Here is a 24510-nt window from a genome sequence, read left to right on the forward strand (position 1 = left end):
AAGTTATCGATGAACTGTACTATGTACCTAAGTAATCCATCAAACTGAAGCATCTCAAATTTATGTTTGAGCTATTTCAGATGATGTAACCATCGTAGCAATACTGCCAAATATCAGCGAAAAGATGCTGAATACAAGAGCTTGCTTGAAGGCATCCATAAGGAAACATACTAAGATATAGCATGCTCGAGGCACGACACTTCATTTATAATGCAAGAAGCAAAACTGGGTTCACAAGGTAAACTATACAGAAGTTACCTCACGAAAATGAACTTTTTGAAGTAGAGCCACTTGGGCTACGCACGCTTTTTACGCAGAAAATTGATCTGAGGTTTCCTAGCCGTAGCCACTACCCAAACTAGACAGGATTACACTCTTCACAATCACAGCACAAAAAAGAAACATCAACGACAAACCAAATCGGTGTCAATTGAAAAACGTCACTGGCGAAAACGCATTTAGCGAACCCATATAGGTGGTAATGTGAGCTAATTTACAACATTTGAATAATCCCGCCCTTATTTAGCCTCAAATTTGAGACTTAAGAAGGGCAACTGATTATCTCGGAGAAACGCAAGGTCCACTGCACTATTGCTCCGGTTAGCGCAGTAAGGGCGTAATACAGTGGAGGACGCCCCAATTCTCCACAGGCTCCGTTTGTGGTTAGGTTTTTATTAGACCCCCCCCCCCCCCTAACCATGCATTCCTTGGCACGGTAAGCATAAAGCCGCATAACACCATGAATTAGGGGTCACCTGTTTAGTGGACTCTTACCACTGGATCAGGCGATCCGTAGTGTTATTCTTAGCCAATTGAGACAGCCGCTACCAACACTACACAGCTATCTAGGCTGATCGGGAAAAGAAGTTAACATTGATGGTTAACTTCCAAGCGAGCTCGAACAACCCAGGAGGTATCCGTGGATGAATTCCTGGAGAAGTTCGTGCAGGAATTCCTGGAGGAATTCTTGGAGGAATTCCTGAAGAAATTCCTGAAGAAATCATCGAACGAATTCCAGGTTGAGGAATTTCAGGAGGAATCTACGGAGGAATTTCTGGGGGTAAAAAAAAATCCTGGAGAATTCCATATAGCAATTCCTGGGGGAATTTGTGGATGGATTTTATGGATGGATTTTATGGAATCCCTAAAGGAATCTCAAGAGGAAATGCCTAAAGACATGCTTGGTAGAATTCCTGGAGGAAGCTCTGGAATATTCCTAGAGGAATATCTGATAGAAACCCTGGAGATATTCCTGAAGGAATCCGTGAAGCATCCCTGGAGGAATTCCTTGAGGGATCTCTGGAGGAATTTCTGGAGGAATTCTTGAAGGAACTTCTGGAGGAATTCATGGAGGAATCACTGGACAAATCTCTTTAGGAATTCCTGGAAGTATTTCTGTAGGAGTTCCTGAAGCTCTTTCTGCAGAAATTTCTGGAAGAATTCTTTGAAGAATTTCTAAATACATTTTTGAAGCTTTTCTAAGGGAATTCCTGCCGGGTTCTTGTTCTTTCGGCGACCGTTCTAATTCCAACGGTCAGCCAGAATCCGTATTTTTATTTCACTTTTTTAAACACAAAGCAACGCGGATCGACCATATATTTGAAGTGTTATTTCGTACTGGCTATTTACGATATGCACATCTTCTCCTACCTACTCAACAGTCCACAGAAAGTGGACAAAGACTAATGTGCGCGTGATGGGTCCGGCTCCAACATCTTCTTTTTTTTATTTCAGGAATGCAACTACGTCATCCGGAAATACTTCTGCCAACCGTGTTTTATACAACCGTGACAATGTTTTCACAAGAGCCAAACAGGAGAAACGACGGAATCAGATGAATTTGGAAGAAAGACCTCAAATACATTACCAAACAGCTGACATTCCAACTGGTTCAGGCTTGCATCTCGATGCGGTAGACAATGAGTAATGCCTGACAAAGAACTTATATCATCGCAGAAAGGACAATGATTATGTTTTTGATTTTAGATTTATGCATACTTCTTATCTGGGAGTGCAACCTGATATATCATCCATGAAGGAACAAAAAATGGAAGTTGACGACTCGGTGAACTCTATTGACCCAAGGTTAAATCTTTCTTCAGTAGTGCCGACAGATGCAGTCTTTGATAAAGCTCAAAATGAAACGGGCTTGTCTTTCAAAACCGGCAGTATCATGTAAGTTATAAAATTGATCGGAATATGAACTCTAAATTTTACAGCTGAATACACATGGACTCTCACTAATTTGGATGTTTATTAAACCAGATTGAAACAAAATTTCTGGAAATTCCTGGGGAAATAACTAAGAAAATTCCTGAAGAAATCATCGAAGAAATTTCAGGAGGAGTCTATGGAGGAATTTCTGGGGGAATCTGTAAAAGAAATCCTGGAGGAATTCGTAGGGGAATTTGTGGATGAATACGTGTAGGCATTTAAGAGAACTTCCTCGAGGATTTTCTGAAGGAATCCCTAAAGGAATCTCAAGAGGAATTCCTGAAGAAATCCTTTGTATAATTCCTGGAGGAAGCTCTGGAATATTCCTAGAGAGATATCTGATAGAAACCCTGGAGATATTCCTGAAGGAATTCGTGAAGGATCTTCTGGAGGAATTCATGAAGGAATCACTGGACAAATCTCTATAGGAATTCCTGGAGATTTCATCGGAGGATTTCCAGGACGAAACTCTGGAAAAGTTTAGAAGTTTGGAGTTTTGGAGAAATTTCTGGAAGAATCCGTAAAAGAATCCTTGCAAGTATCCGTGGAGGAATCCGTGAAGGAATTTCTTGAGGAACTCCTGGAGGAATCTCTGGGGGGCATTCTTTAAGGAATCCCTGGAAGAATTCTTGGAGGAAGGCGTGGAGGAATTCCCGGATGAATTGCTAAACGATTTCCTGGAGGTATTCTAGGAGGAGTTCATTGACGAATCCGTGTTAAAAGTTCAGGAGGAATCTTTGAAGGAATTACTGAAGGGACCGCAGAAGATTTTCCTGAAGAAATACTTGCAAGAATACCTGGAGGTATTCGTATCAGGAATCAGGTATCAGAAGGCCGGCTCCAGAGGCACGTTATCCTCCATTTGGGACATTTGTGCCATCGCCATACATATAAGCCTATTTCATCATTTACCTGAGAGAGCATGGGACAAGGGATGGGAATTAGGAAATTGAAAGGGAAAGGTGATGAAATAGGAAGGAGTACCCTAGAAGAGGGAATGAACGCACAAGCGCAACGAGAGCTCATAGCCCATACCACAACGGGTTTAATCAATGCCCTGAAAAGGACACTGTAAAACGCATATGCGTAAAGAGAGCCTATAGCTCATTGGAGGTAGCTTGTGACGTCATGCGACTTTCAATATGGCATTGAAAGGCACGGCATCGAAAGCATCCTCAATATTCAAGAAATCACCCAAGCACAAACTATGTTTGAGCGAGAACTATCTTGAAAACGTATACAACTTTGTGTAAAAGAGTCACTGTGGACATCCTGAATTGGGAGGCATGTGAGTTCACATGAATAACCATGTCAGCCAGACGAACATCACAGATGTGATAATAATCGACAATGCGATTAAAGAATTTCAGAAATAACGATATAGCCAGGAACTCATTCCTTCTTTATACAACGCACGCACCCTTTCGGGATAAAACTATGTAGTGATTTCACGCCATGAAAATATCCCATAGAAAACTACAAGAGTTCAAAACATGTTTGAAATAGGTACTCAAATCCTTCTGGAGAAAAATAGGACAATTTACCATTTGCTCCTTGAGATTTGAAGTAAACAGAGCGTTTTAGTGCCCACTAAGTCAATTATATAGCTATAATTCTCTGGCGGAAGCTAAAGATCCGTAACTATACAAAAGACTGGTGTATCCGAAGATGTTTTGAACTTGAACATATCAGAGTTCCATTCAGGAATACCTCTTGCGGTCCGCACAGACCGCAGCAGGACAAGCTTCTTTCAAAGCAATAGTTATGGTATACCACAATAATTGTGGGTGTTGTAGATAAAAAACCACAATGAAACTCTCTTGGAGTAGCAATGGAAGCGAGTTATCTATAAAATGTCGTCGCCACCAATTATTACTGGTTCCCTTAAGGAATCCGTGAAGCATCCCTGGAGGAATTCCTTGAGGGATCTCTGGAGGAATTTCTGGAGGAATTCTTGAAGGAACTTCTGGAGGAATTCATGGAGGAATCACTGGACAAATCTCTTTAGGAATTCCTGGAAGTATTTCTGTAGGAGTTCCTGAAGCTCTTTCTTGAGGAGTTTCTGGAAGAATTCTTTGAAGAATTTCCAAATACATTTTTGAAGCTTTTCTAAAGGAAATCCTGTCGGGTTCTTGTTCCTTCGGCGATTGTTCTAATTCCAGCGGTCGGCCAGAATCCGTATTTTTATTTCACTTTTATATACACAAAGCAACGCGAATCGACCATATATTTGAACTGTTATTTCGTACTGGCTATTTACGATATGCACATGTTGTCCTACCCACACAACAGTCCACAGAAAGTGGACAAAGACTATGTGCGCGTGATGGGTCCGGCTCCAACATCTTCTTTTTGTATTTCAGGAATGCAACTACGTCATCCGGAAATACTTCTGTCAACCGTGTTTTATACAACCGTGACAATGTTTTCACAAGAGCCAAACAGGAGAAACGACGGAATCAGAGGAATTTGGAAGAAAGACCTCAAATACACCACCAAACAGCTGACATTCCAACTGGTTCAGGGTTGCACCTCGATGCGGTAGACAATGAGTAATGCCTGACAAAGAACTTATTTCACCGCAGAAAGGACAATGATTATGTTTTTGCTTTTAGATATATGCATACTTCATATCTGGGAGTCCAATCTGATATATCATCCATGAAGAAACAAAAAATGGAAGTTGACGACTCGGTGAACTCTATTGACCCAAGGTTAAATCTTTCCTCAGTAGTGCCGACAGATGCAGTCTTTGATAAAGTTCAAAATGAAACGGGCTTGTCTTGCAAAACCGGCAGTATCATGTAAGTGACAAAATTGATCGGAATATGCACAGTAGATTTTGCAGCTGGATACGCCTGGATTCTTACTAATTTGAATGTTTATTGAACCAGATTGAAACAGATAACTGTTGGATGTGAGGGCCATTACAGGGAAGCCGAGAACTGCTCACAACATGAGTCATTTGAACAAGCAAATTTAGAGAACAGTCCAAACTGTGATGATTGGTCTCTCATCTCATTAAGCAACGTGTAAGTTGATATATGTACATTTTCAATTTCATTTACTCAAGGAAACTAATTGCAGTCCTTCCCTGTACACTGGACGAATGGATACTTCAAAACCTGTGGATCCGGTTAAGCCAGAAGTGGAAAACTTTGACTCTTTTGTTCATATTAGAACGACGAAATCGAAATGCCAAGATCCTACGGATTTGATTGCATTTGATTCGGATTCTAGGTGAGCTGATTCCAAATATCTGGTAATATCCGAATTTGTAAATTCTTCCATCCGTAGTCTACCTTATGACATGAATCATCGAATCAAAGAAAACCTTCGAAGCAACGAGCAAGAAACGCCTGAAAAAATGGATTTTTCGCAGATCTACATGCAACAAACAGAAAACCATACCACAATCGCTGCAGGAGTAATAATGAATTTGAACTCAGTACCTATCATAGGACATTTTCAAACGGAGATCCTGGCTTTACCCCCTACTCCTTACAGACATTTAGTTACACCACAGATCGATGTTACCGAAAGTCAGGTCAAATCCAACAGCAATAGTGCTTACACGAAAGTCAAACAGCAGAGAAATCCAAATCATTCCAATATGCCGCCGATATGGGACTACGGACTACATCCGCAAAACATTACTGCTACTTTGGATAATGCAGACACGCAGCTCCAACCGTCAACCGCAGAAAAGCGTACTAATGCGGTACGTGGCACAGTGTTAAGCGGAGCAACGTAAGTAATTAGCACCTGCAACTAAAGTGGAAATGATCATCGTTGCAACTGAGTTTTCATGAAACAAACAAAATTAAAACCTAATAAAATCCTGTTGTTTATGACAAACTGAGGTATAACATTTTTATAACAGCTAGCGAAATGAAAACAAACATCATCATTAGTCGAAACTTGCGAAACCAATTTGTAACTGAAGTATAATCTTATTGTTTCAGCGAATCTTAGTTACAACCGTTTAAAAACTAAATCAACCAAAACATTGATTCTGATTGTTATAAACATGTTGCACCTGGAACTTATTTAGAACATAACGAACAATTTTGACAGGAGAGGTAGAAGTTCCAAAATGTGCGGCAAAATGTTTTTGTGATCATGAAAAATATAAAATGCACTATAAAAAACCAAAATGTTTCAAAAATTATGAAATCATGTACAAATAAAATGTAACCTTTTCTTCATAAATTTATCGACATATTCCAAATTTTATAAAATTTAAGGTGTAAAATAGAAAAATAAATCTGATTGGAAGTATATTATTGACCCAATGGAAAAAAAAATCTGCCTCATTTTCGCAGTACTGAACGACTGGTACCTACCACTGGGAATATATGAGGCTTTGAGAAATCTAACGTAACATACAAAAATATTAGAAGTTTCCCACGAAAAGTTTTACAATGGGTTTACTTTTTTTTATAAAAAAAACCAGATTAATCCACCTAGTGGTGATAGTGCCTTTATCGTCGAATATGTACTCATGAACTTTTCTTCGACGTTAGCCAAAATGTTCCTGAATCCTGACAACACTTTACATAGAAAAGCAACAATTTTAACAAAGCCATCATCGATTTTCGAAACTTATTAATGATACATATCCCGATGCTATGTTCAACAACAAAACAGATATCAGACCTCTCAGTTGGCTGCTTGACCACCTTAACCCTAGTCGTGTATTGGGGTCATTATGACCCCATTCTATCCACTACGGTAGCGGGGTGAGCGTCAGCTCATGCGTGAAGAAGGTTAACTTTATTCACAATCACAAATCACTTTGTGATCTTCGCCAATGTTTATTTCAGCACACTTTAGGCTATATTTTATTATCATTGGTAACACGATTCATGTAAAATTTGATCTTCTCTCGAAAAAAAATGCAGAAAATGTAAATTTTCCATTCAAATTTCAATCGCAATAAGAAGAGTGAGGACTCAACCAGCCGCACCCAAATTGTGAGTAGTAATTTTAGAAGCATAAGGAGATTGAAGATTAAAAAACTGTATAAAGTTGAAGCGATTAAATTATATTTTTCCATAAAACGTTGATCCTTCCTACTATACATTTACACCGCAGGAATCTGAAATGGTGTGATTTGAAGAGATCGCTTTGGTCACGATTTCGTTCTCTTGCATATATGAAGACTTTGACCATTTCTTCACTTATAATCTTACCCAACGTTTACCCAACGCTTTAACATTTATTTTGTTCACTTTTATAATTTCGCTATTTGATGTGCAGTTTGCATGGGTTTTGTTAAATTTTACGTTTGACCACTTCCGGCGGGACACCTGGAACCGATTCCGGTTGTCTCAAATATGGTCTTAGACTATGTTTTTGTCAACTGTTCATCACGTTACCTGAAAAGCCGAAAATTAATGTGATTTGAGACTATTTTCTTGCTAACCGCTCGGCAAATTTTTGAAATACATGATTTTGGTTCACTTCTATAGACTGTTTCAGAAATAATAAATACACTAACGATCGACTGCCATTTCAATTTGAGCACAATATTTAAAAAAGTTTCTTATAGCTCTTATAGCAAACATACTAACGAAGTAAATAATACCAATTTTGTTGATGTTTCATGTAAAAGTTTAAAAACAGGGCTCTGTAACCTAGATGATTAAAATGATAAGTTGCACAAAGTGTCAAAAACTGTAGCATAGTAGAGAAGAAAAAAATCTCACAAATAAAATATTTAATTTCCCAACATAATAAAAATTACTGTATCGATAAGAAAAGATGTTTTTCGATTGGTAATAGTAATTTTCACTGGAATATGTAATCAAGAAACACCATTACGGGCCTTCTCAATGCAAAAGTTTTTGTTTCAAATTTCTCAACAACACCAGTAGCAACTAACGATAAATAAGCGAATGACTTAATCACTGTTTAATGCATTCGTTTATATGGTATAACAAGCTTTGCTATCTGAAGGATCGAATAAGCTGAAAAAATAAATTTGTTTTAATTAAATGCGTTCCGGAAAGCTGAGAAACTGTGTGGTAGTTCTTATGTTCCGTAGAAAATCTTAAAAAATAAGAAACATGAACTCAGATAAAATGTTGTGGAACTGCCTTTATCGATTTTTCAAAGATTTTGATCAAGGCATTCCTTAGATAACTTGTTAAGAAAGCAAATGTGATAAAAATTTAGATATTTTTTGGTATTTAGTGATATACAATGTTGAAATCATTAAAAAACACCTTTGTGCAAATGCAAATTTGGAGAATGAAGTTAATTGTTTGAGAACTCGACCGTTCTTCAAAATATCAAGACAATTGAAAGGAAATACAAAAATATGTAGTACAATATGCTATATTCTGAAAGAAGTTGGTAAAAATCATTAGAACAGTTCATTTTTTTTAATAAACAAAGTGTATTTATAATTTCTGAAACAGTCTATATTAAATCATTTCCGATGGAACACCCGCAACCGATTCCGAAATATTATTACAAGTTCTAGATGGGGCCTGAGACTTTTTTCTTGTAAACCGTTCATCAGATTATCAAAAACTCCGCTATGGTTTAGTTCCCTTCTAAATTTTACCACTTCCGACGCGTTACTCGTCTTGTCACCAGTTCTGGAACACTACCGGTTCTCCCAAATATGTTCTGAGATTATTTGTTGGTTAACCGTTTATCTTGTTACTGAATAAGTCATTGATATGTCGCATGTATTAGTTCTCTTTTACATTTGACCATTTCTGGCGGGACACCCGTAGTCGGTTACGTAACACACTGATAGAGCTTGCGTCTATTTTCTTGCAAATGTTCATCATGTAACCTAAAAAGCCGTGATTTGAGGTATCGCATGCATGGGTTTGGCGTCACTTCCGGCCTGGAACCGGTTGCGGAACACTACCGATAGTCTCTAAAATAGTCTGAGCCTATTTGTTTGCTAAAGTTCATTAGGTTATCAAAACAGCCTTGAGTTTAGTTCAATTTTATTATTAGCCGCTCCCGGAGGGAAACCCGGAACTAGTTTCGGCACTACTGACAGTCCATAAAGTGGTCTTAGCCTACTTCCTCAATAACCGGTCATCAAGTTGTCGAAAAAGCCGTGATTTGATGTGCCGCATGCAAAAGTTTTGTCAACTTTTATATACGGCCACTTCCGGCGGAACACCCGGAACCGGTTCTAAAACACTATCGGTTCAGATATGGTCTGAGACTGTTTTCTTGCTAACTGCTCATCAGGTTATCGAAAATGCCGTAGTTTGATGTGTCACATGCATGGGTTTGGATCACTTTTATATTTGACCACTTCCGGCGGGACTCCCGGGACCGATTCAGGAACACTATCGGTTCAGATATGGTCTGAGACTGTTTTCTTGCTGACTGTTCATCAGGTTATCCAAAACGCCGCAATTTGATGTGTCGCATGTATGTGTTTGTTACATTTTTATGCATGGCCCCTTCCAAGGGTACTGGTCCGGAACACGTAAATGGCCATAACTCCGGAACGGCTAGACCGATCCGAACCATTTTCAATAGGAAACAATGGGACCAGATTCCGCGTCGAATGAACCGTCGGTCATTAAAATCGGTTGAGGTTTACTGCCGAAAAGTGATGTGAGTTTTTTTGTACACATACACACATACACACATACACACATACACACACAGACATCACCTCAATTCGTCGAGCTGAATCGATTGGTACATATGACTCGACCCTCCGGGCATTCTATTAAAAAGTCGTTTTTGGAGTGAACATATAGCCTTTCCAGTACACTTTGTGTACGAGAAAAGCAAAAAACGTGAAATTTTCCTTACGTAATAAATGGACAGCCTCTTGTCGACGTAAATGGGAAGTACACGTCCAAGTGTCTGCTATTTTCGTTACTTTGAAGCCAATAAGCCAATTTTAGGTAAATATAAATTTACCCAAATTTGAGTTAAATGAAGGGGGTCTTGGGTTGAAGTTACCTACTCTTGAGTAGGTTTTAAACTGGAGGTAAAGGCAATTTACCTAGCGTAAGTTTATTCGATTCACTTATTGTCAGATTTCTTGAAACGTAAACATCGCGCGGTCGTTGAAATGTTTCAAAAAGGGGCTTTGCACAAAAGTTCACGCGGTCTATCGTTGTCGAAAGGAACAGCCGCACCGTAGGAAACGCCGCAATGTTATTTCTCATAAAGATGAAGTAAACAGGGAGTGAAAACCGCGGCCGTACCTTTCGGAAGCGATAGGCCGCGTGCACTTTTGTGCAAATCCCTCAATACATATTGGGCCAAGCTATGGGATTGCGTCAAAACAATCCAATTTTGGGTAGTTTGGCGGTTCCGTTTACCGCGTGCAGCATTGTTGTACTTTGTCAATACGGATTCCCATAGACATGATTTAGCAAATAGTATCTTTCTAAATTTTAGAAATAACTTTCAGCATTTTACGGGTGCATTAAACAAGCTGCTGAAATGTACTCCGTCAAATCAATATGGCGAGTTAACTTTTATCACAAATGCTTAAATTTTCACTCGCAAAATGATAGGTAGACTGAGGCGCGTTGGGAATACGGAGCCAAAATGCGTGACTTACCGATAAATCTGAAGCGGCACACAAATTAACGTTCTCGGTCAGCCTTATTTGCGGTACATTTGTGCACACAATTATTGATCACATGAACGAAACTGTGGGTGTTGTCACTGGCAGTGACGAATGTGGTGACTAGCTGACTAGTTGTCGAATCGGTCACAGTTTGTAAATCGACTATAAGTTATATCTTGGTCATAATTCGATTGCGTATTAAAACCGTTTATATCACGAACGGATGTTTTATATTGGCTCCACCTCTTGCGCTTTTTTGGTTGTAATTTAGTCGTTAAGATGACGATTGGTTCAAATGGCATAACTTTCAATATAGCTGCATACAAATTACAGGAACTTATTAATGTCCAAGTGTGTTGCTTGTTTAAACAGTAATGAAAGTTAGATGTACCCGAAAGTTAAGATAAGCGCAAGTGCAAGTAAATATTCATTTTTTTTTATTTTAGGAATGCAGCTATGCCATCGGGAAATACCTATGTCAACCGTGTCTTATACAACCGTGATAATGTTTTCACAAGAGCCAAACAGGAGAAGCGACAAAATCAGAGCAATTTGGAAGGAAGAGATCAAATACACCACCAAACTGTTGACATTCCAGCTGGTTCAGAGATGCAGCACGATACGATTCACAATGAGTAATTTCTGATACACGACTTATTCAACCACTGAATGGGCTATAATAATGATTGCTGTTTTAGATTTAAGCATACTCCTTATCTGGATGTGCAGTATGACATTGGTGGCCGATCATCCATGATGAAACCAGAATGGAATGTGGACAACTCGATTAAACATAACAGCTCACTAACGTTTTCCTCAATGGAACCAGCCATAGATAAAGTTCCAAATGAAATGGGTTCGTCTTCCAAAAACGCCAGTACCATGTAAGTGACAATGTAAACCGAGAATGTGAACAGTTGAATTCTGAGTATAAACAGCACTATACTCAATCTTACGTGTCACGGCTTTTCCAGAAACTCAGTGGCGCTACCGATCAATGTTAACGACAATCAGGCCAACTTCAATCATGATGTTGGCTACACGAAAGTTAACCAGCCAAGAAATCGATATCCCAATATGACGAAATGGGACAACAGACTACAGCCACAAAACAATGCTATTACTTTGGGTAATGCACAGACGCCAACCGCCGGACAGCATACCGAAGGAGTGCGTTCCAATGCACAAGGAGAAGCTACGTAAGTAAACTGTAACAATAGTTAGATTGCTATCAGAGTTGACTTACATTTGGATCTTTTCAGGTCAACTAAACATATTAAAATACGAGATAATTGGACATCCGGAGCCAAATTGGAACATCCACGCAAACAAACGGACATAACGAATGCACCCCGACCGCAACAACAACCATCACCAAGTAGGAAAATACGCTCCAACGACCCACAATCACGGACCCGTCTGGATCCCAACCGTGGCCATGCAGACCAGAATCGTCCTTCAAGTTCCAGTGTTCCACCCAGGTCAACGAATTATATAACGGAAACCAGGGCATCGAATCGAGAGCGAAGGAAAGTGGGATGCTTTCAGTGTACTATTTTATGAATGGAAACATTCGGAATTGTCAAACTTGTTGATGTTTTAGATATTTTAATAAATGAATTTGAAAATAGATAGTAATGCTCCACTACTGTTCTACAATCGATGCCGATCGTCGTTCACAAAGCCGAAGAACATGTACACTCCCGATCAAAAGTTTGGGGTCACCCCCTCAAAAACGTGTAATTTTTTTAGGCCCATATCTCCGCCAATTTGCGTCCGATTTCAAAACCCTAGGCTTCATTCAAAAGATAATAAGTGAAAGAAGCTTTGAACATGATTTAAAAGAAACGTTTTTAAAAAAAATTGTATGTAAACTTAACCCAAAGTTGCCAAATTTTCGAAAAAATGAATATAATCTTACGGCAGTGTCGCTGGAAATTGGGTCGACCAAATATTAAGATGAGAGCGGTAATATGACCCATTAGCTATTAGCTTTCAACTGCTTTTTACAGAACTTAGCTTAAAAATCTAAAAAAAAAAGTTATTAAGTAAATTAACTCTTCATGTCATCGACCAAAAGTTTGGGGTCACCCCTCAAAATGATGTATCAGCCAAAAGTTTTGGGTCACTTTCGTAAAACATGGAAAAGTGATTTGATGATATCTTCGTCAGCTATAGTTCAATTTTAATTCTTTTTGGCTCATATCAAACACAATTAACTGTATTTACGTTTGATCTCTTTAACTTAACGTATTTAACGATTTTTGTATATAAAAATGTTATGCAAAATTTACATATTTCACCACACTTCATAAAATGAGGCAACTTTACGTTAAATGTCAGTATGTAAATTTCAATATGTGTGGTTCAATGTCTATGCAGTAAGTATCATTCATTTTGTTTCAAATAAGCCAAGAAGAATTAAAATTGAATGAAAGATGACAAAGATATCAACAAATCACTTTTCCATGTTTTACGAAAGTGACCCCAAACTTTTGGCCGATACATCATTTTGAGGGGTGACCCCAAACTTTTGGTCGATGACATCAAGGAATAATTTACTTAACAACTTTTTTTCTAGATTTTTTAGCTAAGTTCTGTAAAAAGCAGTCGAAAGCTAATAGAAAATGGGTTATATTACCGCTCTCATCTTTGAATTTGGTCGACCCAATTTTTAGCGACACTGCCGTAAGTTTATATTCATTTTTTAGAAAATTTGGTAACTTTGGTTTAATTTTACATACAATTTTTTTTGAAAAACTTTTAAATAATGTTTAAAGTTTCTTTGACTCATTAGCCTTTGAATGAGACCTAGGGTTTTGAAATCGGACGCAAATTGGCGGAGATATGGGCCTAAAAAAATTACGTGTTTTTAAGGGGGTGACCCCAAACTTTTGATCGGGAGTGTATGACCGTGTGTTGATAAATCCTCAGATAAGAGACACTCCCTAATCGCTCCTTCGAATGCAATGTAGAACAGTAAATTTGAAAAACCATCACACGACTTTAATTTATCCAAGGTCACAAATGAAATAGGTTTTTTTTATTATCAAATTGGTACGAAGGTTGCAAATCTAGTACTCCAGCGATCGTGTCCTTATACAGCAGGCGAATTGTTTTCGCCTTTGGGCTTGCCTTTGGGCAAGTTTGCAATGCTCAGATTGCACATTTTTAGGGCTTTGTGGTCTACTGGTTACCGCTTCTGATTCATAAGCAGAAGTTCCTGGGTTCAATCCCTGGCCCGTCCATTTCCTTCTACGTGGTATCTTTCTATCCACTTTCTGTATACTCTCCTCTCTCTCTCTCTACATATACAACTCATGTATATTCATATGTTCCTTCCTTCCAGCTTTCACAGCACAGTGTCAATCTATCAGATAACGCCTACGAGCTATGCAATCAAGCGAACTGTGCCGCTTCAGCTTTATAGTAATATCCGCACTAATCTATCACTTTACGCCTGGCCTCTACGCACCAATGTGTGAACCCTCTACCAACCATATCCCACCAACTCTCCGACATCCGCATGAGTTTGTGCAGACGCAGACGTATATTCGATTTGATATAGATACAAACGATTGTAATTATTACTTCCTTCCTCTTCCCCACATTAACCTGAGACCTGACGACTATAAATTGAAGATCACCAACGCTCACACACTGAATATGCCTGCTAGTTCCCAGCAGGTATCTCATTGGTTCCTTGTGTTAGTGTAGCTGGTCTGGCGGTACTGGAGTAGCATCTACGGGCGGTCAATCAGTCAGCTCAAGCTCCAGCTCAGTTTACACATTTTAGGGGATTATAAAAAAACCTTTTTTTTTGGTTTCTACACATCAACTTTATTGCTCTACACATTAACTGCAGATTGCCTTATTCTACACATTAACTTCAGATTGTTCAAATACATACTGTTTGAAAAGATAGAAAATTTGTTTGATCATTGCTTCTACATCCGCTGGTGCACCGGGCCCCAACAATCCTTAATCTGGGCCAAACAATATTCAACATTAAAGAATCAGAGTATTTAATGCAAATGCTTCACTCATGAATCGTTCGGTCACTTCTGCCAAACCAAGCAGATTGTTTTGTTTTGCAAAGCATTTACTACTATGCAAATGCTGGAGAAGGGATAAGTACCAAAAGGTAACCTTCCTCAAAGGACTTCTCCGAGAATGACTCCTTCCTAAATTCCTCCATGAACGCCTTGCGGGGTTCCGATAGTGATTGTAGCAGTGCTTGTTCCACGAAATGCTTCAGGAATTCCTCCCACGATTCCTTCAGAAATTATTACTGATACTTCTGCAAGGATGCATCGACGAATCCGGGAATATTCCCATATTTCCCTTCAGTGATACCAGTATGGAATTCATTGCTACAGATTTCACCAGACATTCTTCCGGAATTTCTCTTGGGATACCTTTTAATTAAAAATTTAATTCAGGATTTCCTCAAACATTATGTTAAACATATCTTTAAGAAGTTCATCCAATGATTCCTTCAAATATTCCTCCAGAATAAACTGCAGATATGGATTCCTTAAGATTTTTTTTTCAGGAATTCCTACAGAAATTCTCCCAGGAATTCGTTCAAAAAGCCCTCCTGGGATTTCCTAAGTAATTCCTCATGGAATTGATTGCGGGATTCCTCAAGGGGTTTCTTCAGGAGTTCCATCTATGATTCTTTCAGAAACAAACCCAGGGATTATTTTAGGAATTCCTCCAAGGATTCCTCCAGGAACTCTTCTTGGGATTCCTTCAGGAATTCTTCCAGGAAATCTTTCAGGAACTCCTTCATGAGTTAATCCAGCACTTTCTCCAGGAATGGGGCACGTTCGGTGTAGTACTAGATTTGTAGTAATGAGCTGAATTTTAGTATGGTGAGAAGGTCAGTTCTCTGTTTCTGCAATGAAATGGTACAAAAAAGTGGGTATTATGATTCCTTGCCTAATTTGATGCTGTTTGAGCAAAACTTTGGATAACTATATTGTTTATGTTGCAAGAAATGGAGAAAACAACAACACTGTTGCCCAAAGTTTTGCTCAAACAGCATCAAATTAGGCAAGGAACCATAATACCCACACTTTTTGCACTATTTTATTGCAGAAACAGAGGATTGACCTTCTCACCATACTAAAATTCAGCTCATTACTACAAATCTAGTACTTCACCGATCTGTTCTATTGTCTAGGGATTTTCTTACAAATTCTTCTTGGGATTGCTTCCGGGATTCCTCCTGGGATTTCGCCAGGGATTCCTTCAGGAACTGCTACAGCGATTCCTCCAGGAGTTTCTCAACGAACTCTTTTAAGGATGCCTTCGGGATTTCTCCAAGATTTTTTCCTGTGATTTCTTTAATACTTCTTTCAGGGATTCGTTCAGATACTCCTCCTGAAATTTCCTCAGGAATTCCTACTAGAGTTCATTCAGAAATTATACCTGGAATTCCTCCAGTGATTCCTTACGGAATTTCTCAAGAAATTCATACTGAAATTCTTTCGTAGATTCCTCCAGGAATTTCGTCGAAGATTCCTCCAGGAATTCCTCTAGAGATTCCTCCGAGAATATCTCTAGAGAATCCTCCAGGAATTTCTCAAGACATTCCTCCAGGAATTGCCCCAGAAATTTGTCCAGGGATTCCTCTTGGGATTGCTCCAGTGATTGTTCGAGGAATTCCTCTAGAGATTTATCTAGGGATTCCTCCACAGATTCCTCCAGTAATTCCTACAGGGGTTCCTACAAGAATTTCTCCAGGTTACCAACATGAATGTATGCCGAAATTTTTCGGGCAATTCCTCCAGAGATTCCTCCATGCATTATTCTATAAGTTCCTCTAGGGATTGCTCTATAAATTCCTCCAGCATTCCTCCAGAAATTTCTCCAGGAATTCCATCAGGCTTTATTTTAAGATTTCTTCCAGGACATCCTCCAAAAATTTCTACAACAATTTCTCCAGTAATTTTTCCAGGAAATCCTCCAGAGATCCCTTTAGAAATTTCCTCAGAAACTCCTCCCGAAATTTGTCCAGATATTCCTTCAGGATTTCTTCCAGAGATTCTTCCTTCCTTCAGGTATTCCTATAGGAACACCTACAGGAATTCCTCCAGGCATTCCTCCAGGAATTTCTGCAAGTATTCCTCGAGGAGTTCTTCCAGGATTTCCTCCAGGAATACCTTCAGAGATGCCTCTAGGGATTCCTTTAGAAATTCCTCAAGGGATTTTTCTAGGGATTCCTCCAAGGATTTCTCCAGGGACATCATCAGGGCATTCCGTCAGGAATTCTTCCTGACATTCCTCCAAGAATTCCTCCAGAAATTTCCCCAGAAATCCTCCATGAATTTCTCCAGGAATTCTTCCTGGAATTACCCCAGGAATTTCCCCAAGATTTTGTCCAGGAATTCCTCCAGGAATTTCTCCAGAAATTCCTACAGCCAATCCTGCAGGAATTTCTTTAGAAATACTTCAATGATTTCTTTCAGGAATTTCTCCAAGATTTTTTTTTTTCAAAGATTCCTTCAGAAATTCCTGTATGAATTCTGGTAAACAATTATCTCAGAAATTGCTCCAGGGATTCCTCCACGAATTTCTTTACAAGCTCCCACAGCAATTCTTCCGGAAAGTTCTCCAGAAATCCTCCAGAGATTTCTTCAGAAATTATTCCCAGAATTTCTACAGGAACTCGTACAGCAATTCCTCCAGAAATTTCTCCAGAAATCCTCCAAGGAATTCTTTAGAAATTCTGCCTTGAATTTCTCCAGGAATTCCTCCAGGATTTTTCCAGGGATTGCTCCAGGAATTCTTTCTGAAATTCCTCCAGGGATTCCTTCAAGGATTTCTCCAGGGATTCCTCTAAATCCAGAAATCCACCAGTTTCCTTCAGAAACTCCAGTAATTTCCCCAGGACTTTTTTCTCCAAAGATTCCTCCAAGAATTCTCTCAGAAATTCTCTCAGGAATTGCTCCAAGAATTCCTCCACGAATTTCTTTAGAAGCTTTTACAGCAATTTCTCCAGAATTTCCTCACGAACTCTTACAGCAATTCCTCCAGGAATCCTCCAGGAAATCCTCCAAGGATTTCTTCGGAAAATCTGCCTTGAATTTCTCCAGGAATTCCTTCTGGATTTTTTCCAGGAATTCTTCCACAAATTTGCCTGGGAATTTCTCCAGGTATGTTTAAGAAATTGCTACCACAAATCCTCCAGGAATTTCTCCAGAAATTCCTACAGCCAGCCCTGCAGGAATTTTCCAGAAATTCTTCAGAAATTTCTCCAGGATTTTTTTTCTTCAGAAATTCCTCAAGGAATTCCTCTAAGAATTCTTTCAGAATTTTTTTTCAGGAATTACTCCAGGAATTCCAATACAAATATCTTTAGAAGCTTTTACAGCATTCCTCCGGAATTTTCCCAGGAACTATTACAGCAATTCCTCCAGGAATTTCTCCAGATATTCTCCAGGAATTTCACCAGAAATCCTCTAAGGATTTCTGCTTATAAATTCTGCCTTTATTTTCTCCAGGAAATCCTCCTGGATTTTTACCAGGAATTTTTCCGGGAATTTCTCCAAGAATCTCTTAAGAAATTGTGACAACTCCAGAAATTTTTCCAGGAATCTGTTTAGAAATTACTACAAGAATTTCTCCAGGAATCCTCCAGGGATTCCTTCAGAATTTTTTCCAGAAATTTCCCCGGGAATTCCTCCAGAAACGTTTTCAAACAATTTGACGGGAAATTCTTCAGGAGTTCAAAAAATCTTCGGCCGGGTTTCCACTATGTTCCACTGGAGAAAACGTTGAAGGAAATCCTGTAAGAATATTCTGGATTAGTTCTAAAAAGAGTACGTAAATTCCAAAAGAGTTCATCTAAGATTTCTTACAAAAGCTTTGTAGATATTAACCATAAAAATATTATGAGCTCCAGCAGAAATAATGCACGAGTGAGGAAAAATCCTGAACAGGCGAGCTTTTCCCAACCAGCAATCATTCATTTTACGATCACCTTTACGACGAATTGATTCAGCACGATGCTGAATAACATTTGGATAATTTTCAGGCACAACCATTGTTCGGGTTTTGTTATCACAAATTTGGAGAAACTATCAAGCACAACACAACACACCAACTGAATTGTTTGTTGTTAAATCGTTTTACAACTATATAGTACAGCTGTTATTTAGCTTTAGCATAAATGATTAAAAATAATAAATATGCAAAAAATTTCAATTTCCACGAGAGTTTATGATTGGAACTTAACGCTGTGAACTAATATTGTGAAATAATAACTACATTTAAATTTACCTAAATCCAGATTCGAACTCGAGACTCGTCGATTGCCAGCCGTATGCCTTCCTATCTGCGCCATCCTCGAGATGATGAATTGCATAATAATAATGAATTGCATGAATATGATCAGACTTCGACTCCAATTCAGCAGTGGTGAATTAGCATAAAATTATGGTAAACGACTGAACAACAGATTAATTCAGCTGTTGTTCAGTAAAAATACGTGTTTTTCATCATGTACTTTGAGTCGAAATGTGATGAAACGACAGCGCTTATTTGACTTGTGAAAAACACATTATACAGATACATGTCCTAATTTGTATATGAACTTAACAAGAAGCAGAAAAAAGTCTTGTTAAACTATGTTGTAAAGGAAGTACTGCGAGCCGAAAAAAATCTTATTAAACGCTAGAAAAGTCTTGTACCGACTTTTCGAACCCTCTAAGCAGAATACCCTCTTCGAATGAGTGTAATCAGTTTCGTACCTTTTAATTCCGCCCTATGTTGCTTATCCTTGGACAGATACGCGTATTTCGACTAATACTTGTAATCTTCCTCAGTGTCAGTTATCCACTGATATACTGACACTGAGGAAGATTACAAGTGGTAGTCGAAATACGCGTATCTGTCAAAGGATAAGCAACATAGGGCGGAATTAAAAGGTACGAAACTGATTACACTCATTGGAAGGCTAGAAAAGTGTTTTACATTGTCTTTGTGAATACCAATACGAAAAGTTGAACATTGGCTACTTTTTCCATTGAAATAGCATTTGTACAGTAATGTGTACAACATAATTTTAGTTTAGCTATAATTACTATTATAAAACAACAACTCAGCATGCATGCTTGTTTGCGGCTGGCGATTGTTAGTTGGGTTTTCAACGTATTGTACAAAAAACAATAGGGTTACTGTTGAAGAGTTAAAAAAATGCTTATAGAATATAATGTTTAGTCTTTAAAGTTAGTACAGATCAGCCTCGATTATCCAGAGTCAGGTTCTGAAGCATCCCAATTTATCAGGCAAACGAAATGATGTACAAAGCTGAAATTTTTACTGGATACTAACCAAAGTTAGCTTGACAAAATGTCAAAATTTCAGCTTTATACAGCAACTCGTTTCCGAGATATATGCTTACAAAGCTTCATAACCCGACTCCGGATAATCGAGTTCGACCTGTACGTATAAATTAGCCAAAGGTGATTGCACCCAAAATACAAACCCCCAATGAAACACTTTAATCATAAGGTACGTATCTTTATTCAAATTTTACACGAATTTGTATGTAGGTATGTAATGACACAAAATGTATGGCGAATCAAGTGCTACGTCATCGTATGCGTTTTTTTGTTTTCAATAAATATAAACTGGTAACCATGGCCAAGAATGTTACGAACTAACACTTATTTGTATGTATGCTCTTTAAGTTAAGTATTTAAGTGGATCAAATTCATCAATATAAAATTATTACCATTCAAACGCGAAGCGCTTATTAAGTCTGGTCGAGATGTAAACTTTACGAAATTTTAGGTACACTGAAAAAAGATGTGCTTGGCATTTTACCGTATGTGAAGCTTTCGACGGATTATGGTGATTTCAGGATAGCTGAAACTTTTTCGCTGCGGTTTAAAAATGCTACGGTAAAATACGAAGGCGCATGTGCCAGCTTGTATGCAGCATTTAGCTTTTGTCGGTACAAACGAGGAGTTTTTTTCTATGAGTGAAGGCAACTTGTCTCAGGTTGGTGTGAATTTGTTCGTTATGTGCGTGTAATTGTAAGTGATGTACATGTACAAACGTTTGGGGGAAGGAATAGTAGGGTAAAAGCCCCCTTCTTCGGCCTAGTACCTATATTCATCTCATTTTGTCTCAAGGACTAGAGATGTGCGCCGTCGAGATTTATTACTTCACGCCGCCGGATGTTTTGATTTTCTAGCACGCCGCCAGCTTAAAACTCACCACGCCGCCGAACTTAGAATTTCCCCAATAATCTTCAGAAAATAATCGATTTAAGTTTAAACGCTCCCAAAATGAATGCATGTCATTCATTGCCGAATAAACAAAATATTTCGTTCAATGATCCTGTTGAGATTTTAGTTACTTTTTAGTCACTTATATATCATCATATAAAAATCCTAGCAAATATCATATTCTTCACACAAGGTGTATAAAGCATGCAATGACAGCATGCATGATTTTCCCCGCGTGACGTCATAACGACGTTCGTTTATAATTGAGGGGGTCAATTTTTCATTACATACATACAAAATGTGAGGAATTTCAAAATCAACCCAATTCTCTCCGATGTAATGAAATCTGAAGAATTCAGGTTCTAATAATTCAATTCATGCCATAACTTAAGAATTATTTAGGCAGCATCCATTTATTACGTAACGCTAAAATTTATATTTTTGCGACCCCCCCCCCCCTCCCCCTCCGTAACGCTTTTTTGTATGGAAATCCAAAAATTTTTGTATGGGCCGTAACGCTTGGTCATACTACCCCCCTCCCCCAAGAGCGTTACGTAATTTGTGGACTGCGCCTTATAGATTTTTTTATTTATTATGGAACGTTTAATTGTCTGCCGCACTATATACGAGTGCGCAATTACAAGTTACTACACTAAAACCTCAATTTATGCACATGGCTGGGGGTGCATAAATTAAAAAAAGCATAAAATGAGGGAAATTTGTGCATAAAAAAAAACGCTTCCGTAACGCCTCTGAATCCCGCCGAAAATGCTCTGAAACTTCCTGAAATGGCTCCAAAATTCCCCTTAAACCGCCTCGTACCCCATGTAACGCACCTGCGACGCTCCGAAACCCCCGAAAACGCCTCCATAAGGCCTCTGAATCCCGCCAAAAATGCTCTGAAACTTCCTGAAATGCCTCCAAAATCCCTCTAAAATCCCCTCGGACCCAATGTAACGCATCTGAACCCCCAAAAACGCCTGCCTAACGCCTCCGAATCCATCTAAGACCCACTTGCACCCGTTTAACGCACGTGATATCCTCGGAAACCCCCGAAAACGTACCAGTAACGCCTCCAAACCCCGTCGAAAATCCTCTGAAACTCTCTGCAATGCTTTCGAAAATCCCCTCAGACCCCCGAAAACCCCCCGGAGATCTCCTGGTATCTCGCGGAAACCCCTGGGAACCCCCTGAAACTCCCCTGTGACTTCCATTTGCTCATCCTTATAAACACCCTTTAGCCGCCGTTGCAATAGTTACCGTCATTATTAAATATTCTTATGCACAATATTGGTTCTGAGTAGCTTTCCCTTAATTTATGCAGGTCATAAAAAAGGTGCATAAATTAAAAAGTGCATTAAAATAACATGCATAAATTGAGGTTTTAGTGTATTTACATTCTCATATGCAAAGTATAGTTTGTTAAAATGTTTCGCTATATGAGATGTAAAAGAGCGAAATATTGAATTCTCATTTTTAACGCCGCCGCCGCCGACGACCAAAAATGATGTTTTAACCGCGGCGCACATCTCTGCCGAAGCACCAAAGCAAGCATCACAGCGGTGCCAGACATCAAGAAACAAGTAGTTAATTGAATGAGATTTGGTCACTACAAATACGATGTTTTTTCAATCAGAATATGGTCGTTTCTTGGTTTAACATCTTGGTAATCGAACTTCTACGCAAATCGATCAATAATTTCATTTTCCAACGCCATTTCTTTCAAAATATTTGGTTTGGTTTTCATCTAAATATGCTGCTACCGCTCAAGCTTTACGAACTATCATCCAGTTCGGCAGCACTGATTTGCCAATCAGCTGTGAATGTATGCGAGTGCAAAATGTGGGGAGCGAGCATAGACGATTCGTCGCGCCGCACATTGTTATGACTTCTCCTTTGCGAGAGAGAAAAACAATCACAATGAAACTGTCACCTGCTAGGGAAAGGGAGTGCGTTAGTGGGTGAGTGCAGAATGCTCTACGATGAGAAAATGTGAGAGTGGTTGTGGATTTGCTGTAAATACTGTTGAGATGAATAAGGGGCCACCCGGTGGACCGCGATGAGATGAAAATTTTACGGTGTGCTGAAGATAGGTGCGAGTGGCTCGCGATTTGTGATCGCAATTAAATCAAATATTGAAGGTAAATCCCACTCTAGTGCATCGTAAGATCAACAGTGGAAGTGAGCACGTGTGTTAAAGGTTTGTATCATTAAGTTTGAAGCGTATACATTGCGCTGTGAGTGATTTTTCATGTTGCACATCCTTAATGAGACTAAGATAGGCACAAATACCCTATGTTCGAAGGCTTCAATCGAGACCTGAATGCTGCGTTGCAGTGTATCTAACTAAGCGTATGTTCAAAATGGGAAAGTTATTCTGTAAATATGCACTCTAAATGCACCGTTTTTGAACGTTCGCCATGAACTGTCCCAAAACGTTACCCCTCGGATAATACGTGCAAACCACTATGACTTTTCCGCTCCGCGTTTGTCCAACGCCCACGCCGAGCTCTTTGGTGCCCTTCCAGACCATCTGGGTGAACTGACCACCCTTGATCACTCCCCGAGGTTCCTGGTTGAAGGCGTACTGTTTTACCTCCTCGTACCAAGACCGGCAGACGTCTTTGGCGCTCGGCTTGGCGTGTCTATCCGACGACCACAGACAATACAGATTCTCGCCGTACTTGGAATTCTGCCGGTAGGTGAACCGATCGTCCCGCGCCAGAATTTCCGCCCACTGTTGCGCATCCCGGACCAGTTCCTTGTGCAAACTAAAATTAAAGGATTGCGTTAGTACAAAATCCGGATCGAAAAAAAGCCCTAATTTCACCCTTACACTAGATCGGGAGCGCCATGCCGGCGACGATGTTCATTGTGATGTCGGAGCATTGCCTGCGAAAACTCATCGAACTGATCCGGATCGTTTTCGTCCACTATCCGGACATGTTTCTCCACCTTGGTGGCCGTGGTCTTGCCATTCTCAGCACCGGCCGCCGTCGGTTTATCCACGATTATCTTTGGTATCTCGAAGCCTCCCGGTGGTGGCACATTCTTCGCAAAGCTACCGATGTAGTTTCCCGGGGGGTCATAGTTGGCCACCACGAACACCTGGCCGGATCTGAAAAATGACATTGAAAAAAATGCTAGATTAATTATATTCAGTTTGGACATATGGAATTTATTCTACAAACACCTGGCCTTTAGCCCCACAGTCTAAGGGGGAATGGAAAATGCTAGCTTTTTATTTTTTCCTGACGTTGCGTTTTGTTTTGGAACTTTTTCAAGGGTTAAGGAACAAAAACCCCTTATTATTGAATCCTTAAAAATGATTCAAAACGGACCGAAACGTCTAAAATATTCATTCCCCTTGGGTCTGCTAGGCCAAACAATTATAATACACATAACCTCACACGGGTCCCAGAAAGTATGCATGAGAAATGTTAAAAAGAATTTCTGTGGATATTTCTAGGAAATATT

General features: G+C 39.2%; 3 protein-coding genes across 14 annotated transcripts in view; 2 read left to right on the top strand and 1 right to left on the bottom strand.

The window, feature by feature from the left end:
* LOC109410295 (uncharacterized) overlaps positions 1-11617 on the top strand; it is a 65681-nt gene extending 54064 nt beyond the window's left edge. For 5 of the 6 annotated variants that reach the window (XM_062854381.1, XM_062854379.1, XM_062854382.1 and 2 more), the window contains 8 exons: positions 1735-1923; positions 1987-2175; positions 4578-4766; positions 4830-5018; positions 5109-5454; positions 5512-5964; positions 11236-11424; positions 11488-11617. In XM_062854381.1, the coding sequence (XP_062710365.1) occupies positions 1735-1923; positions 1987-2175; positions 4578-4766; positions 4830-5018; positions 5109-5250 (898 nt within the window). In that variant the 3' untranslated portion in view covers positions 5251-5454; positions 5512-5964; positions 11236-11424; positions 11488-11617. The remainder of the gene's footprint in view (positions 1-1734; positions 1924-1986; positions 2176-4577; positions 4767-4829; positions 5019-5108; positions 5455-5511; positions 5965-11235; positions 11425-11487) is intronic. The other variant, XM_062854380.1, reaches the window with a different exon arrangement.
* A 3-nt stretch (positions 11618-11620) lies between these two features.
* On the top strand, positions 11621-12610 carry LOC134288708 (uncharacterized). The gene is made up of 3 exons (XM_062854383.1): positions 11621-11673; positions 11764-11988; positions 12052-12610. Exons 1-3 carry the CDS (start codon positions 11642-11644, stop codon positions 12350-12352), a joined length of 558 nt encoding a protein of 185 aa, XP_062710367.1. The 5' UTR covers positions 11621-11641; the 3' UTR covers positions 12353-12610.
* Positions 12611-23333: 10723 nt separating this feature from the next.
* LOC109622511 (uncharacterized) overlaps positions 23334-24510 on the bottom strand; it is a 112374-nt gene continuing 111197 nt past the window's right edge. For all 7 annotated transcript variants that reach the window (XM_062854384.1, XM_062854387.1, XM_062854385.1 and 4 more), the window contains 2 exons: positions 23870-24151; positions 23334-23804 (listed from right to left, as the gene is read on the bottom strand). In XM_062854384.1, the coding sequence (XP_062710368.1) occupies positions 23426-23804; positions 23870-24151 (661 nt within the window). In that variant the 3' untranslated portion in view covers positions 23334-23425. The remainder of the gene's footprint in view (positions 23805-23869; positions 24152-24510) is intronic.

The sequence above is a fragment of the Aedes albopictus genome, chromosome 2 (genome assembly GCF_035046485.1).
Source record: "Aedes albopictus strain Foshan chromosome 2, AalbF5, whole genome shotgun sequence".
NCBI lineage: Eukaryota > Metazoa > Arthropoda > Insecta > Diptera > Culicidae > Aedes > Aedes albopictus.